This window comes from Pezoporus occidentalis, unplaced genomic scaffold, assembly GCF_034315485.1.
Source record: "Pezoporus occidentalis ecotype Australia unplaced genomic scaffold, CSIRO_AGI_Poc_V1 ctg210, whole genome shotgun sequence".
NCBI lineage: Eukaryota > Metazoa > Chordata > Aves > Psittaciformes > Psittacidae > Pezoporus > Pezoporus occidentalis.
Window position 1 is genome coordinate 203479 of NW_026913965.1, and position 16680 is coordinate 220158.

General features: G+C 35.8%; 1 protein-coding gene across 7 annotated transcripts in view; it reads right to left on the bottom strand.

The window, feature by feature from the left end:
• Positions 1 to 2750: 2750 nt before the first annotated feature.
• IDE (insulin degrading enzyme) overlaps positions 2751 to 16680 on the bottom strand; it is a 71012-nt gene continuing 57082 nt past the window's right edge. For all 7 annotated transcript variants that reach the window (XM_062619407.1, XM_062619408.1, XM_062619406.1 and 4 more), the window contains exons 19-25: positions 16127 to 16238; positions 14885 to 15052; positions 12219 to 12491; positions 10169 to 10230; positions 8482 to 8554; positions 6515 to 6582; positions 2751 to 5419 (exon numbers count right to left, since the gene is read on the bottom strand). In XM_062619407.1, the coding sequence (XP_062475391.1) occupies positions 5324 to 5419; positions 6515 to 6582; positions 8482 to 8554; positions 10169 to 10230; positions 12219 to 12491; positions 14885 to 15052; positions 16127 to 16238 (852 nt within the window). In that variant the 3' untranslated portion in view covers positions 2751 to 5323. The remainder of the gene's footprint in view (positions 5420 to 6514; positions 6583 to 8481; positions 8555 to 10168; positions 10231 to 12218; positions 12492 to 14884; positions 15053 to 16126; positions 16239 to 16680) is intronic.

The following is a 16680-nucleotide window of genomic DNA, read 5'->3' on the forward strand; positions in this document are numbered from 1 at the left end:
TATGCAAATAATCATTTGGGTTGAAACCTGTCCTGCTAAACTTACTTCCTTCCAAAGCAAGCTGGAAAGTTTGAAAAATACCAACTGAACTCATTTTTGAGCACTACTGCTGTGAAATGTTTATGTATTTCTGGTGTTTTAGACTAGCTCCAACACTGCCTTATCAAATGCACCAATTTTAATACTATTCAGCACATTTTTAAGACCCCTGTCCACTAAAATCATCACATCCAAGATCTAGATCTTCAAAGTCTCAGCCTCAGCTTTCACTAACATTTGTACACACCCACATTTTCTACATACCATCTTTGTGCCTGCTCTGAAATGACTCAGCCTTAACCATGACGAATGCATTAATATTGATCTGCATCTCCCTGGAATTCACAAGCAGGTTGTTTTTTAGCTCTCCCATCACAGGAGTTCATCCTTCACAGCAGACTTCACATAAAAAGCGTGTTTTCCTATGCCACAACTCAGTGTTTAGTGCAAGTTATCAAAAAATCAGCTTCGTTTCCATCTCCTCTTAGAATTCCTTTACCCTATTTTTCTCACTTACCAGGAAGTCTGTAACGTAGGTGGGGACCTCCCCGTTCCCTTCTGTTGAAGGTGTTCTTATTTTGTAGAATTTAAGCTCAAAATTCTGATTTTAAGCATTCACCACCAGAACACGTGCATGTATGAGCCCATACGTACCACGGGACAGGGTTGAGGGGAGGGTGGGAAGGGGGTCCCGAGTTCCAGCTGCTTTCCCATGGAAAATTTTCTAGTAACTGCCAAAGATATGTAAAGTACTACAATTCCTTACTCTCCTTCCCGAAATGGAAGCTGAGCAGGCAGTGAAAAGCTGTAATGGAATCTGAAGCAGAAGAAAGCACAACTAACCCAGAGTAAGGTGGAGGTAAATCCTTGGAAAAATGGAGGATTTAAATTTGGATGCCTCGCACTAGTTTCCTACTAGCTAAGCCTAGTCACTTCCTCGCTCAGTGCAACAGTAACCTGAAGTCCACTCAGAGCTGTGTAGCTTCTCTTATCCACTGCACAAACAGTCCAGAACTTAATCCAGACTTTTTCACTGCATCACTGAAAAGGGAGTCCTGAAAGTTAACAGCAGCAAAAGCTCAGCAGTGTCGTGTCCACATCTTTTAATGCTGCACTTAGAGTTAACAGCCTTAGGGGTGGCTTTGAAATAATAATTTAAGAATCCATAAATATTTTCAATCTTAAATTCCCTTTAGATGCTAGAGTTCAAGTAAGAGGATTTAATTGTGACATCTCCCATTCTGCTGAGCCTTTGCCCTTACACACTTTCTTCCTTTGAACTGCAATTCAGATTTCACATACCATTAGCATTTATATTCTACCAACAGCACATACTGTAACTTATGGGTATATTCTTTGAATGGTAAATAGCAACTGAAATGTTTCAAATAGAAACCTCTCAGCAGAGTCTACATAGGCCAAGCTTCTTTTGATATTACATGAAAGGTAAGAAAGGCGCCTGACTTTCTGATCTCTTCTGCCTTTAAAATAGCACAGAGGTGCCTTGTATTGTGCAGCATGCAGCAACAATATTAAAATCTCACTTGAAATTAAAGTATTTCAGAATTGGATCTGAGTATCAAATTAGGGATTAGCTCAAGAGAAGGGCCCAGGTGTCACTGCAAATGACCGTATCAGTTCAGTGTTCAGCTACTGAAAAAATATGGAAGAAAAAAAAAACCTGCATGAAGAAAGGTATAGAAGATAACTGTTTTACAGCACACCTGTAGCAAAAGCATTCTGACCAGAAATGGCAGAGAGAAGACAAAGATTCTGCTGACCTTGTGTTAAAACAAGAGCTAGAAAATAATACATGAAGTTAAAAAGGTGTGTAATGCTTTCTCCACACATTACAATTACCCTGTGGAACACATTATGGGTAAGAGCTGTTCATGTCCAAGTGTCTAAACAATGTTCTGAAAAAGCTCTAACAATAATAATTTTATTCAGAGAGCTTGATTTTTTTGATAAAAACCAATAAAGCCAGTTTATCAAGATTTACACCGATCCCTAATTATTGGGAGCGGAGAAAGAGAGCCCTGATGTTGGGGACAAATAATTTTCCAGGTGGGTTGCAGACATTTTGTTTCTTTGCTCAGAGTACCAATCACTGTTCCCAATGCCAAGGACAAAACCTGTCTCTTCTAACACTGCTAACTGCCAGGTAATTACTTCAAGGAGCAGAAGCGCCTGCTGACATATCTTTACACTGTCAGAGTTCAGAACTCACACTATTTACTGTTCTAACAATCAATCACACTTAATTCCTAACCTTTAGAAATGTAATCTTTTGGCGTGCATAAAACAAAGAAAATGGGCAAGGAAAGTAATTTCTCAAAAGCAACACTGTAAAGCTGCACTATGCGTGATTCAGTCTGGCTGCAGTGATGCTTCTGAATTTACAGTTTCAGATTTGGTAATTAAAATTCTGTCTTGTGCAAATATTCCTACCTTTCTATTATTTAGTTTTCGAGAGCAACAGGGGTGGATCTACCTATATTGGATACGACACGGGGAAATCCTGGGAAACTTGCCCAGAAGTGACTGGGAACACTTCTCCAGCAGCAATGCTATTCAGCCTAACTAGTCCAAGCAACTGGCTACCAGAAAAATCACAATCAACATATAATAAAACACATGCACAGACTGATAGATGTAACATTACCAGTATGCAAAAAAATTAAAATGAAACAAATTAAGAACTCCAAACATTAAATTCAGATTGTTTATTGTAAACAGAATAACTCTAGCACTCTGTCATACTGGCTGTGTCACATGCACCCATTTCCACATCAATTGCTTAAAATAGCACTTGCAAAAATTACAGTTATGTAATAATAATTTATGGTTTCTTACATAAACTAGTTAACAAGCACTAAAATTGAATTACAGTGTATTCTAGGTAGTTTTTTATTGCTTGTAGACACTGCAGCTTTGGATCCATTATAATGAACCCATTAGTATGCCTGAGTTTATCAAAATTTACTGCTATATCAAACTCAGAAACTGTAAAATGCTGGAGAACACTTAAAAGTAATTAAGAGTTGCTGGAGAACTACATGGGTTTCCACATCCAGTCACAGAACTTTGAAATTCTACATTTTTTCCCCTGGAAAGCATGATTTGTGAGCTAGTGTTAAATACACTGCTATTCCAATTTATGTATAGAATTTAAGAGTCAATAGTACTTCCATGAATATATATATATATCTATTTATTTTTACACACAATAAAAGCCGTTTCATTTTATTCACTGTAAGAGTGGTATGTTTAAATACTAAATCCCAAAATATATATTTTATAATATGTTGTCAAAAATTTAATATATATATATAATACAAATATTTTGACTAAAGAAAAACTATAAACAAAAGCAAAATGCAAGAGGGTTAAAAAGCCCATTTTATGTAATGGATCCATGAAATATGTGGTGAACACAGACACCTTAACTGGTTTTGCTTATATTATGTTTAATATTTTTTCTGAGACTACCAAAAAAAAATGCTAGTGGCCTTCCCTGGCAACAGGTTACATCACAAGCTACAATCAAATTTATTAAAAAGGTGTTGACACGTACTGATAACCTTTAAAATAACTTTTAAATACACTGTAATTATTCAGTTAAAAGAGACTCTCAGACAAACACAACTTAAGGCCCTTACCCTGTCAAGCATTCATATAATTTGGCTTCAAAGCCAGTGTAAGAAAAAACATTACTTCAATTACAAAAACACCCCTACCAAATATACCTGGATTCTGACACGTGACAACACCCATGTCACATCAGGGCCTTAACTTCGGGTTCTTTTAATAGGAACCAAACTCTCAGTAACACCCCTGATGAGCAGATTTTATATCTTCAGTGCTTTGCATACTCCATACTGTCTGAAAAATTGCAATCAATTTTATGCATTAAACAGGCAGAACTTAGTAGGATCCTCCCTTACCTCCTTCTGTCTTGGGGCTGTACCAAGCAAAAGACCACTCTGCAGAAGTCAGTATACGTGGTGAAGATCAGACATCATATATTATTGTTTTGCTGTTCTACTAAATTATGGAATATATATACATATATATGTATATATAATTTCAGCACAACTCTTCCTCCTTCTAGGTTCTGTACAGCCTTCTTAAAGAAGTAGGAAGAAACATTTTGTGATGTAACCTGAACCACCCCCTGGTTCTATGCCAGTACTGCACTGTCCCAGATGCCTTTCTGAAGGAACAAGAAGGACCCCCACAGATGTATCAGAACTATAATGTGTCTGATTGGTTACAGGGCCCCTATCTGACATTCACCTGTTCTTGAGTCAAGAACTAACGTGTGCTTAAAGTTAGTTGCACTATTAAGTGCTTTGCTGGACTGAGACCTAACATAACACATGAGGCAAAATAGACTGAGTTCTCCCTCAGTACATGCGCAACTGAAAACAAAAAAATTACAGCAAATAACGTGTTTTATACGCCAAACGGAAACAATTCACAGTAACCCTAAAAAACTGAATGCAGTGTTGACAGTATCAACAGACTGGGACAACACTTTTGATAACAAAAATACGATGCACTATTAAAGTGTTTCCAGCATTTTACTAGTTTTAATATAAAATGTCCCCCAATTTGTATAGAAAGATTAAAATCATGCCCATATCTTCAATTATTCTCATTAAGACAATTCTCACTTACTACCATGTTGTCAAATTTCCTTTTCTTCACCCCCCACTGGTCTTCATAAAACTTAAATAGAAAATATGTTGGTTGCGTTAAGGATCAATTAAAAAAGTATCATTCAACACATCCCTTCAAAAAAATGTGAAAGTCTCTATTTTTAAGAAAAATTGTTGCCCACATCCCAAGAAGGACCTTCTTTTCCTCACCCCCTCCAGTCCCCAATAAGGTAAATTATTGGGATACTAATGGTGGTTTTCAGGAGTAACAAGGATATTTCAAGCAATTTTGTCTGGAGGGTTATTTTATCAAAATGAAATTTTGGAGGGATATACTATTTTAAAAATATACTGCATCTACAAGTTTTTTATTATTATTGTTTCAGTCGATTTTGGTTTTCAACAGGTTGTCTGTAATATAAATGACACATGACCACAACTGATTTTTATATACTCTCTATCCCTAACACACAGCTAATGTCAAATGAACCAAGAAGGAATTCAGGACTTTCATAACGGACAGAACCATTTATCCTAATGATCTTTAATCATTTTGTTCATCATGAAGTCCCCTGAAACCATGTCAGTACTCATCATTTGCATTTCTTCACTGGGGTTCTTCACAGTTTTGCAGCCATGAAATTGATATGTGGTTTCACCAGTGGGAAGAGTGGCAGACTGCGCTTGAATTCTGTCATATTTTCTATCACACTCGGCTGCAAAGAAGCATATGCAAAAAACAGCCTGCTCAGCATCTTTAATCACAAAAGTGAGAAATTCCTCGCTTCTAACTTTTGCTACAGCTACATATAAACACATCTTTCTCTTTTCTGCAATATTAGTGATTCACACTTCTTTATTACAGGATCCCCCAAAGTACAGTGTTATTTTTCGTGAAATAAATGGTTTCATGTTTCCTCTATATAATTTGAAACAGTAGCTATAATGCAGTAATTACATTACTAATAATGGCAGAAACTTCAGTAAATGCAGAGCTTGTCTTTTCATTTACAAATTCTACTTCAGAACATCCCACCTATCCTTTCAATATCAGAGGTAAGATTATAAAAACAATAGCAATTCAATGAGTTACTACTTTTAGCAGCAGTAGCAAAGTACATTTTTAATATTTCAGTCATAATGGCTAATACATCAACATATAATTCATACAGATGTTTCCACCATGGTGATTAGTTCACCTATAAGGGCTGAATAAGAACATAGATCTGCACTATGAACAGTTACTTATCTATTGGGACAAACACTACCATCCTACTTCAAGAAAATTCATTTAAGGGCTAGCCCTGTGCTATGGTATCTAACCACACAGTGAAATATGTAATACTTGTATGAAGGGAATTCAACAAATCGCATCCTCCACAGGTTACACATTGATGGTAATGCTCATTGATATTTTAGGCTTTAAGATAATGACCAGACAGTTGGTTTTCTTTGGGTGTTTTTTCTGGGTTTTGTTTGTTTTAAACAAAGTTGATAAATTTGTCAATGCCTATTCATCTTTCTCTTGACACTTGATAAATCTGATCATATACAATCAGTACTTTCAGACAACTATAATCTGTATTGACTCCACAGTGCAGGTATTCAGTAAAAAGAAAACAAACAAACAAGCAAAAAATAATCAGGAAAAATCCCTGTTGTTATTGAGGATGACAGGGCATGTAGAAGAGAGCTGAAATGTCAGCCCCACAACAGCATGAATTTCAGTAAGTTTGCTTCTCCCTATAAATTTATACTAAATTTCCATATTAAGAATACAGCCTGGATTTTTTTGTGTTGTTTCTTTTTACCTGTGGTAGGGGTGGTGCTGGTGCCAGGTTCACATCATTTTGGCATGGAAATTCTCCAACAACAGGGCCTATTTAACATCGTCAAAATTAATTCAGGACCATAATTTAATCAGTAACTTTTACATAAGAAAACTCTTTTCTCTTAAAAGACAGGAACAGGTATCTATATGAAAAAGAGGTTATTAATTTTGAAGTAGCTCTAAATAAGATTTTTTGAACATTTGTCTTTAGAATTACAAAGAGCTTAATCCATTATTTAATATGAGAACATATGCTGAGGCAGTGGCTTTTACTCATTTTACTTACACATAAACAGAAGGTAGAAATAAGAAGTGCTAACCTTCTGGTCAATTAATACTTCAAACTGTTTTTCAATACAAATTATGAGAACAGTAGTACATGCCAGTGATACATACAATAGGAGCAGTGCAACACATTTCATCTTTTAGTAATGACATGCTTATGGAGGTGTGGGGGTTACTCCATGTACCAAAGTTCTGGATAGCAAACCTGCCTGTCCCCATCCATTCCCTACTCTAGTCGCCCCCAAAACTTTCTGCATCCAATCCTCTTGTCCATAAGAGCTTCTTGTCTTCAAAACTTTAAACCTCCCTTCTACCTCCATACTTAAATTTCAACCTAACCTTCACGCTAGGAGTTCAAGTGCTTCACTCTCTGAAAATTCTTCTAAAATCTCTACTGCTTCTGATTCCTTTCCACTATCAGAGAAAATTATGTGCCTCCAGGAGGATGGGTTCCCTCTGGGAACCTTTTTAGTCTTCCTGCGCTTGGCAGAATGCTCATTTGGACTCATGGGAAATGCATTAAAGTCCCAATTTCTCCTTCATGGCAGAAGAGAGGCCACATGCCAGATGAAACTGTTTAGGACTGGAGTGTATGCAGAGATAATACCTTGCTATAATCTCTGTAAGGATAACCACTTGTGAAGTTGTCTCCCATGCTCACCTTTTTCTTAAGATGATACCATTTCAAGCAAATAATAAACCACTCTGGCAATGTTACCGCACTTGAAAAAGTTTTCTCTTGGTAAGAAGTATTAGAGCTGTTTCTATTTAGTAATGATTAGTCATGAAAACTGAAAAGATTCTTTGAAGCAAGTCTTCTTTACTCAGCTGCAGTTACAATTTCCACAGTACCATAAAAATCAATCATTCTGAGACTGGAAGGAATTTCATGACAGGCATACAGCTATCTGCTTCTTTCTGTTCTATAGAAAGCCTTTAATGTCCTTGATTTTGCAACCAGTTATATGCTGGAATTTAAGTCCAGTATAAACTGGTGAGAAACCCACACAAAACAACACAAAAGTTTTTAATCTCAGTTTAGTTATATTAAGCAGAAACACTTTTGACCTTTTTCCCCCTTGAATTCTAAAAATGTAACAAAACAGTTTACAATGCACAGCTAATAACAATTTGAAAAAAAAACCTAAATGAACTTAGACTTTCTCAAGTTTAAGTATGTTTGACATTCCCAGAGGGTTGGGGCTTTTTGTTTGTCTGGTGGTTGTTTTGTTTTTTCCCCTTTGAGTGTGCTTGAATAAAACTGTGGACATTCATTGCCTGTCAGGTGAAAAAAACAGCCACCACATTGTACTGATAGCTGCAAATCTTAATTTCGTTTTCCCTGTAGGGCTCTTACAAAGTTTTATGTTTGTTTTAAAATATCCCATTGGAAACATGACTGCTACTTTAAGATACGCTGTTTTAATATCAATATACTTCAAAATGGACGTGTACTTCACAATGAATTTTGTGACCAGAAGAACTTGGTTTGAAGCATGCATGTAAAGAAAACCTGTCAAAGTAGTTTCTCCTCTGAAAGGTATACAACCTCCAAAGCTGAGTTTTTCTTATAGTGCATTTATATCATATAACACGGTTATCTTTAACTATGACTTGCTTGAGCAGGAACTGATGAAGTACTATATTCAGCACAATACTTACAGGAATCCATTTCCCTTGCAAGGACATGTACTGATACCTTATGTCTTCTGGGAGCATCTATTGCCAACAGCACCTACAGTATAAAACATCGAGTCCTTCAGGTGTGGGAAGTGTCACTCACATTATAAAACAGTAAAAGAATGAAAGCATTTACATTTTAGTTTAAGCTTTATAATGAAGGATGAATTCTGGCATATCACCGAATCACTGAATGCTCTGGGTTGGAAGAAACCTTGAAGATCCTGTAGTTCCAGCTTCCCTGCCATGCGCAAGGACACCTCCCACTAGACCAGGCTGCTCAAAACCTGTCCAGCTCAGCCTTGAGAACTTCCAAGGATGGGGCAGCCACAGCTTCTCTGGGCAACCTGTTGCACCACCCTCACAGTGAAGAATTTTTTCCTAATACCTAATCTAAATCTCCCCTCTGTAAGCTTAAAGCCCTTCAGATATTATTAGAGGTCATCCATACAGTATTTTGAATTATTTCACAATCAAGTTAAGAAATTAATGCACTGTTTCAGGCTTAGAAAATCTGGAAGTAATAGGAACTCGGCCATTAACTATCACAGTCTCAGGAACCTAAATCTCTGCAGAATTGCTAATCCCTAGCAGCCTTCTGGAAGCAGATCACCCTGAACACAATTATTAAACTCAGCTGGGCTAGCTCACTCATCTAACCAATTATTTTTCCTTTGAAATACCAGATGATGATCAAAATAGTACAGATTCCTACATAAACAGAATGCGGATACTTGATCAAGTTATCATTTATTAAACAACAGCTACTGAAATTCCATTTACTACATTTGTACTTGCTGCATATCTTCACCCATGCCATTAAAAAAAAAACAAAGAGAAATAAAGAACACAGATACACACATATGCATGGTTCTTCATGGGCAGAACTTTTTCCATCCAAAAGCAAGTCCCTAAGACACATCTTCATTACTTTTCAAAGTATTCCCATAGCTGTTAGCTGCTCCTTAAGTAATACAACACTGCATACACTTTGTAGTATAGCGAATTATCATTGCCTATGAAATTTGTTACAAACCAGAAGGAATGAAGCCAAGTTTATTGGGGGGAAGGGAGAGGACCCTTATTATTTCAATTGCTTACATTAGATATCTAACAACTTCATGCTGATCTGCAATGTATAATTATTGCATCATTATACTGTTCCTTTGTTCTGCCTAACTATGAGAGAAGGAAAAAAGCACTGATTTACAGTGAATGAAGCTTTAAAAATATCCATTTCATTCACAATTCATACACACAAAATAAGCTGAATCATTTATTATAATTTATTAGTTGAAGAAAAAAAATAAAAGAATAAATTTGCAATTTTAGCCAAATTTGGTCATAGAGCAGCACATTTTTTTAATTCATAAAGGATGGATAAATGAGACAAGAGAAGTGTTAAGAGCTGGTAAGAACAGAAAAAAACAACCCACCAACCAAAAAAGCCACACAAGAAAACCCAATCCTTTCCCGCAATTTTTACAGTGTGCTAGTTGCCATTAAACTAAGTAAGGTTCAGGAAACAGAATTATTATTAAGGTATCTGCATCAATCATATCATCTACCTAAAACAGGCGTAAGTATATGCTTTCATATCTATCCAGATCACATCCAGTTTTAGCTACATCTCCTTCCACGTAACACTTCAACTACATGACTGACTTACCTTGTAGAACTGTATAATATCATCCTTGGTCAGAGTCTTTAGATAAGCCACTTCAATGTTATCTGCACAACAATAGTAAAAATTAGAACAAGTCTGCAAATCATAGCTCATTATTAGCACACTACTTATTCAAAGTACATTTCTTTCAAATTCAGATGCTATAATTGACTGCAAATGATATGCTTTTCATTGTTAACTTTCAAGCTAATACTTGCATGACTAAAAGTGTCATTGGAAGCTTGACAGAAAAATTATACTTCAGTAAGTCCATTTGATTGGACTTACTAAAAAAATGCATGTTTGAAGAATACTGATTGCACTTTATGTTACTCAGTAGCTGAAAAAGATATGCCTACTTCTGTATATTATCTTCAAATCAATGTTACACATTTCTAATGCAGACTGATTAACGATGGCTTTTATTCACAGTTAGGAAACAGGATGGTAGGATGTACTTTGGCAGGATGTACTTATATTAATAAATGTAAGGAACAGTGCCTACATCACACCTGTTAGGGAATAATTACCTTTAAGATATCTGGGGACAATGTGTCTTAGTAGCTACACTGCTTCATATAAATTTAATCATAAGGTAGTATCACTTCTGCATAAGCAGGAACATTTTTTGTTGTAGGCATGCTTGCTTTTCTTAGGGTTAGCAGGAAGAGTAAAAAATAAATGTGTGCAAAAGAACGAATACACAGCTAAGAAGTCTGTGAGGCAGGCTGTAAGTAATTTATGTGAAGGTACGAAGTTTGACACAGTTTGGAAAATTACAAGACATTTGGGAGAAAATTTTTAAGTGAAGTAAAATTATTATAATGATAAAAATGTAAAAACCTGAAAAAAACCTTTCACTTCTTAAGGCTAGAATATGAATTTCTGGTTTTGACAATTCTAGTCCTATTAGAATCATTCATGAAATAAGATTACCAGTGGGTAGAGGGGAATTAAAGATATAAAAGTCAATGGAAATAATGAGTAGGATTCAGATGTTGAAGATATGGCTACAGCTAGCAGTAAGAAATTCCAGAGAGACAGTATAGATCCAAGTATGGTAAAAAAAAAACACTGAAGGCAGAGAAAAATTAAACTGTTTCATCAAACATAAAAGAAGTACTTGAAGGGTAAGTTTCCTTGCAACTCCATATACTCAGGCATGAAACCTTGTCAATAGCTCTCATTCTCTCGAGACCAAGATAGATGACAACTCAAAACTCTTCATTATTGAAACAGTTCAGTTTCTGTCGACCAGAAAGCCTGTATTTGTTACTGTTACTCTGGAAAGCCAATATCGTGCATGTAAAGCAGGAAAGTCTCAGGACACAGACTTTTATGTAAGTAACTGTCAGCCCATTTTCAATAATAACACTTGAACTTGGATCTTATTTGATCTTCTGCAAGTTTATATCTTCACAGTATTGTGGATGAATTAAAAATGAGCAGTGTTTCTTCAGGCCTACTCTGAGCTGAGACAGGTCACATGTTAGATGCGATACCTGCTATTGCCTCTGCCATTGCTCCCCCAAAAGAACTGTGCAACGGGAAAAGGAATCTGGTTCATATGAACGTGTGCACCATCAGGAATGTCAAATTGCATTTGAATGCATCTCAGTCAAGCATGAGGCACATATGTAATACAGACATCTGAATATCACAGAAAGAAATTTGAGCTTATGTGAGATTAATATTTGAATTCAAACCACTTCCAGTCTTTGACATACACTACGTCTCACTGAGCCTTAAGGGAAAGAACAGAAGGGCAATGCATCATTCACCAACCCCCATCATCTGGGGAACATCACGGAACACATTTATCCTTGTATTACTAACAGCTCCCGCAACAGTGAGTGCGCAGGCTCCACAAATGAGTTGTTTTCTCAAGGCAGAAGGAAGAAATAGAACTTACAGAACACGATCACAAAAAATATATTAAATTATGCACAGGCTATGTGAAAGTTTAGGTTGTTTCCAAATGAATTTGACACAGCAATTACAAGTGCAGCCAAACAACAGCATTCAGTTTTAAAGGAACTGTAATTTCTCTTACCTCTGTCAAAGTTATACTGCTGGGAAATGATTTCACCCCAGTATTTAGCACACTCTGCAGACAGCTTCTTTGGTTTGTCTAGACGACGAATTGCTAAAGCTTGTATGTGTTTTTGGAAGGCCTCTTCTGTCATATCCTCTATGCATTTCTCCATAGTTTTTAAGAATGCTTCAACTCTGCTTTCTAAATAGTGTGGTGGCTTTTCAGATTGTATAATAAATCGCAGTCCTTGTATGCCATTTGCCCGACGTGGACCACTGAACACAATGTAACCTTGGCAAAACAAGAACAGTCACAAATTAAAATTATTTAAAATTAAAATTATATCATTTATAATACAGAATTAAACTTAGCATAAAATTGCATTCCTGTCAAACATGACATGTTTGCTGTCAAACATCGTTAAGTTTAATTTGGTATTATAAATGAAATAATACATGTTTCCAAAATAAGCCACCATTATTTTACAGATTTCTAATCATTCTTGGATGCTCATGTTAAAAGTTGACACAGTATTTCAAAGTTCTTACATGAACAATACTATTGTGTGTGCATCTTGGAAGTTCCCATTATAAATGGCAATTGTATCCCAGTATTATACACAGCAGCATGATACTGATAATTTATGTTCTACTTCTGATCCACTGTAACCTGTAGATTGTTTTCTACACAAGTGTTACCTAGCCAGTTGCTTCCTAGCTTGTATCTGTGCCATTGATTATTCCTGCCAAACTGTTCCTACCAAACTGCATCTTACTCGTGTTTCTAAAATGTCAAATTTTGAATTCTAATTCTACCTTCCCACACACTTGCAGCCTCTCCCAGCTTCGTATTATCTGAAGATTTAGTAAGTATATTCGCTCTTCTATAATCCAGAGTTTTGACGAAAATACTAAATAACACTGGATCACAATAGAGCTCTGTAGAACACCACAAACAAACTATTCTTGTTTATTCCAGTCATGACTTTCCAAACAGTCTTGTGTAGCACTTCTACCTAGATGCTATTTAGCTTCTTTGAGAATATTATGCACCTTTCCTACTAGCAAGAGGAGACGTACGACATCATCACTTCCATCCATACAGCCAAACTCTATTTGCATAAAAAAGTTAGGTGTAGTTTGACCCGTTTGTCCAGTAATAGTTTCTGAGTTACTTTCTGTGAATTCAGAACTGGTTTGATAAAACCTGTGTTTTACAGGATTAGAATTAAGCTGACTGATCTGTAGTTTCTCTGCTCCCCTTTTTCCCTTTTTAAGGAAACATTTACCTGTGTTTATTTTTCCAGTACCTCACCTATCATCCACAAATTCTTACTTATAAAACTTCTAATTCCAAGATTTCATAATATTTTTTTATGTAATTTACAGTTCATCATGCCTGAACTTTTTAAAAGCTTTTAATTTGCATGAACAACCTTTAATCTGTTACTTTCCAGTTCAAAGGTAAGGGTTGGACTTTAATCACTGGTATTTATTTTCAAAATCACCTGGTTACAGTTGACATTTTAAGTGAAACTAAACAAAGCCATCCAAAACTATTTTGACTTCTTTCTTCCACAACTAACTACTCTTCCTCTTTCTTATCCTGGTAAATCATTTATTGAATGAACTCTTGGTACTACTTTTACTGTTTAGCAAACTGCTCAACTTCTTTTCCCCCTTATCTTTCCAGGAATCTTACTAACAGTTCCATCAAGTTTACTGAATTTTGCTGGTATTTCTATTGTCTTACTTCCTAAATCTTGTGAACTCTACCATTTGGCAGCTATGCAGTGCTGGACATGCTCACATAGTTCTCCTCCCTGGTTCTCCCCCTCTTTAATTGTTACCTCCAATCTATCAAAACCTGCCACAACCACATTCCAAAAACCTGCTAAATAAGCTGGGTCCTGCCTATTTTCAACAGCTATCTAGTTAAAAGCCCTATGATATGGCTGATTCTGCTAGTTGCTCACAAAACATCTAATCTTGCCTGATATCCCTGGTATTTCATAGTCATCACACTGAGACGTTTGCTTGTCTCTCGCCTTTGGGAAATACTATCCTCCTCATCAGTACTTCAGTTATGCAAAGTCTCTGTCTATCCTTGTTATCCTGTTTGGAACAACCTTACCAGTTCTCAGTCCTACTGGTTCAGGTAACAAATACTGGTACTTATTGATGAACAGCTGTATTTGAAGTTTGAAATGTATTTAGATCTTCACCAACATGGCAGCTTACCTATAGAGCAGTATTCTTAAAACAGGGCTTATGATTCAATCAACTGCACCTGAAAGTAGGATCACAAGCAGGAAAGAACATACTACTGCTGATTCTTTAAAATTATCTAAAATTTAGGAAACTGATCTAATCTCCTTTTTGTAAAAATTCTAGATATGAAATTCTCTGTACAGTGATCAAACTGTATCTTAAGCCAGAGTTGGTTTCAGATATTTCAGACTTATCTTAAAAATCATGCTTGCTTCTTCTTAATTTAGAGTCCATGTATGGTAACACTCCTTTGAGTCACCAGCAGTTAAAATGATTTACATTTACCCAATGCCCTTTAAATGGCATTCACTAAGCAGAGAAAGAACACCTCATCATGTCTCATGTAAATGTGTGTGTGTGTGTGTATGTGTGCATGTGTGTACTCAGACACATAATCACTATGGGGACACTTACCTAATTGTTCCTTGGTGCGCAGAGTATTGAAGCATGGTTCTGAGATTATTTGACAAAAGAGCTCCAGAAACATATTCTCAGAAGTGCTTTGCATGTCTGTCTGGTAATATATTTCAATGCCACAATTATTATGAACTTCATTTCTCTGTTGATATACAAACCAACCTCCTAAAAGACAAAGTTAAAACACTGATGTTCATAAAAATGTACATTCTTATTATCCACAATTAAAATGATAATGGTCAATCATTTGTGGAATGGAAATAGTAACAAATGGTTTAGGACTGTTAAAGCAGAATTTCCACTAACAGCATACTTTTCACAAAACAAGTAAAGAAAAGATTATTTTAACACATCGAAATGTCACAGCTTGAGCATTATCAGCAAGTAAATTGAAACTGTCTGCTTCTCCTCAAGCAATTATTTTTGGAACTGGAATGGAATTCTGCATTGCCTCTACTGTGTAAATAGCTTCTAAAGACAATTTGTCAGAAACATTTATGAACATTAAAAATAATCCAGCATTTAATATCAATAGCTTCTTTGGTATACAGTAGTTTCCACAGGCTGATTATCAGCTATGGGTGACTTGCTTTACATCTATTGTCACTCCTGTACAACTCTCAGCAATTCCTTGAATCTCCTTTCTCACACATAATATGTATTTTGTTTTGCATAATAGAAGTAAAATCATATACAAACACCATGAGACCAAAAGAATTTGTGTTGAGAAAAAAAAGAAGTTACCAGCATAACAGCTTTTAGTTTTCTCAAAAAATAGGAGTCATTTAGGATAATCTGTCAATGAATGATCAATTAATTCTCAATAGTGTTCAAGAACAGTGCTTATTCAAATGTGCATATTAAGTGTTGTAAAGAGTGGGACAGGGCTCTTATTTCCACAAATCATATTGAGTGAATTAGCACTGGATCATAAAATGGTTTAGGTTGGAAGGGACCATAAAGATCTTCCACTTCCAATCCCCAAGAGGTCCAATTTACATTCACAGATTAAAAATGAAACCAAATTCATTTTCAAGTATACCAGAAAGATGATTATTAGTGTATAATTGTATTAACAAAACCAGACCCTAATTTTATTTTAAATTTAAAGGTTAAAATAATTTGTAGTCTGATTTTGAAACAAACTCCTAGCAACAAAGTAGTTATAAAATGCCAGTAGCAAACAGAGAATCTCAATGTAATGTATATTAAAAAACTGAAATCAACCATTTAACTTACTGTCAGGAAGTTGCACTTCTCTGTATCTCACTAGTTGACTGGGAAGGAGTGGCTTTGTATGAGCGTGCTCAATCAGAGTGTCCTCAACCATCTGCATAATTCCTAATGCAGCCTGGAAGAGGAAACGTAAGAGGATTTTTAACAATAATTGGTCATTCTGTACCTAACAGCAAAATAAGACTTTTCAATTACTGATGGTGACGTGAGAGAAAAGAAAAATCAGGCATAAAAGTAGGGATACTGTAATTTAATAAAAAAACAGCAGAAGTTAAGCAGACGGGAGAAAGCGAGGGCTTCAGGAGCAAGGGTTTTGTGGGCATTTTCTATGTTTATCTTGTCTATATGTACAACTACTACTGCTCCTCCCCAACACTTGTGAAATTGAAAGTTCAATGGCCTTCTATTTTTAACTTTCTCTTTACCACTTTGATGAACTCATCTTTCAAAGTTTGAAAATAAGATACCTACGATACATCTCAGCAGGTGGAATTTTAAGAAAACAAATTTAAATTCAAACACGCATTTCATTGATGTGCTGGCAGTATTATTGCCCA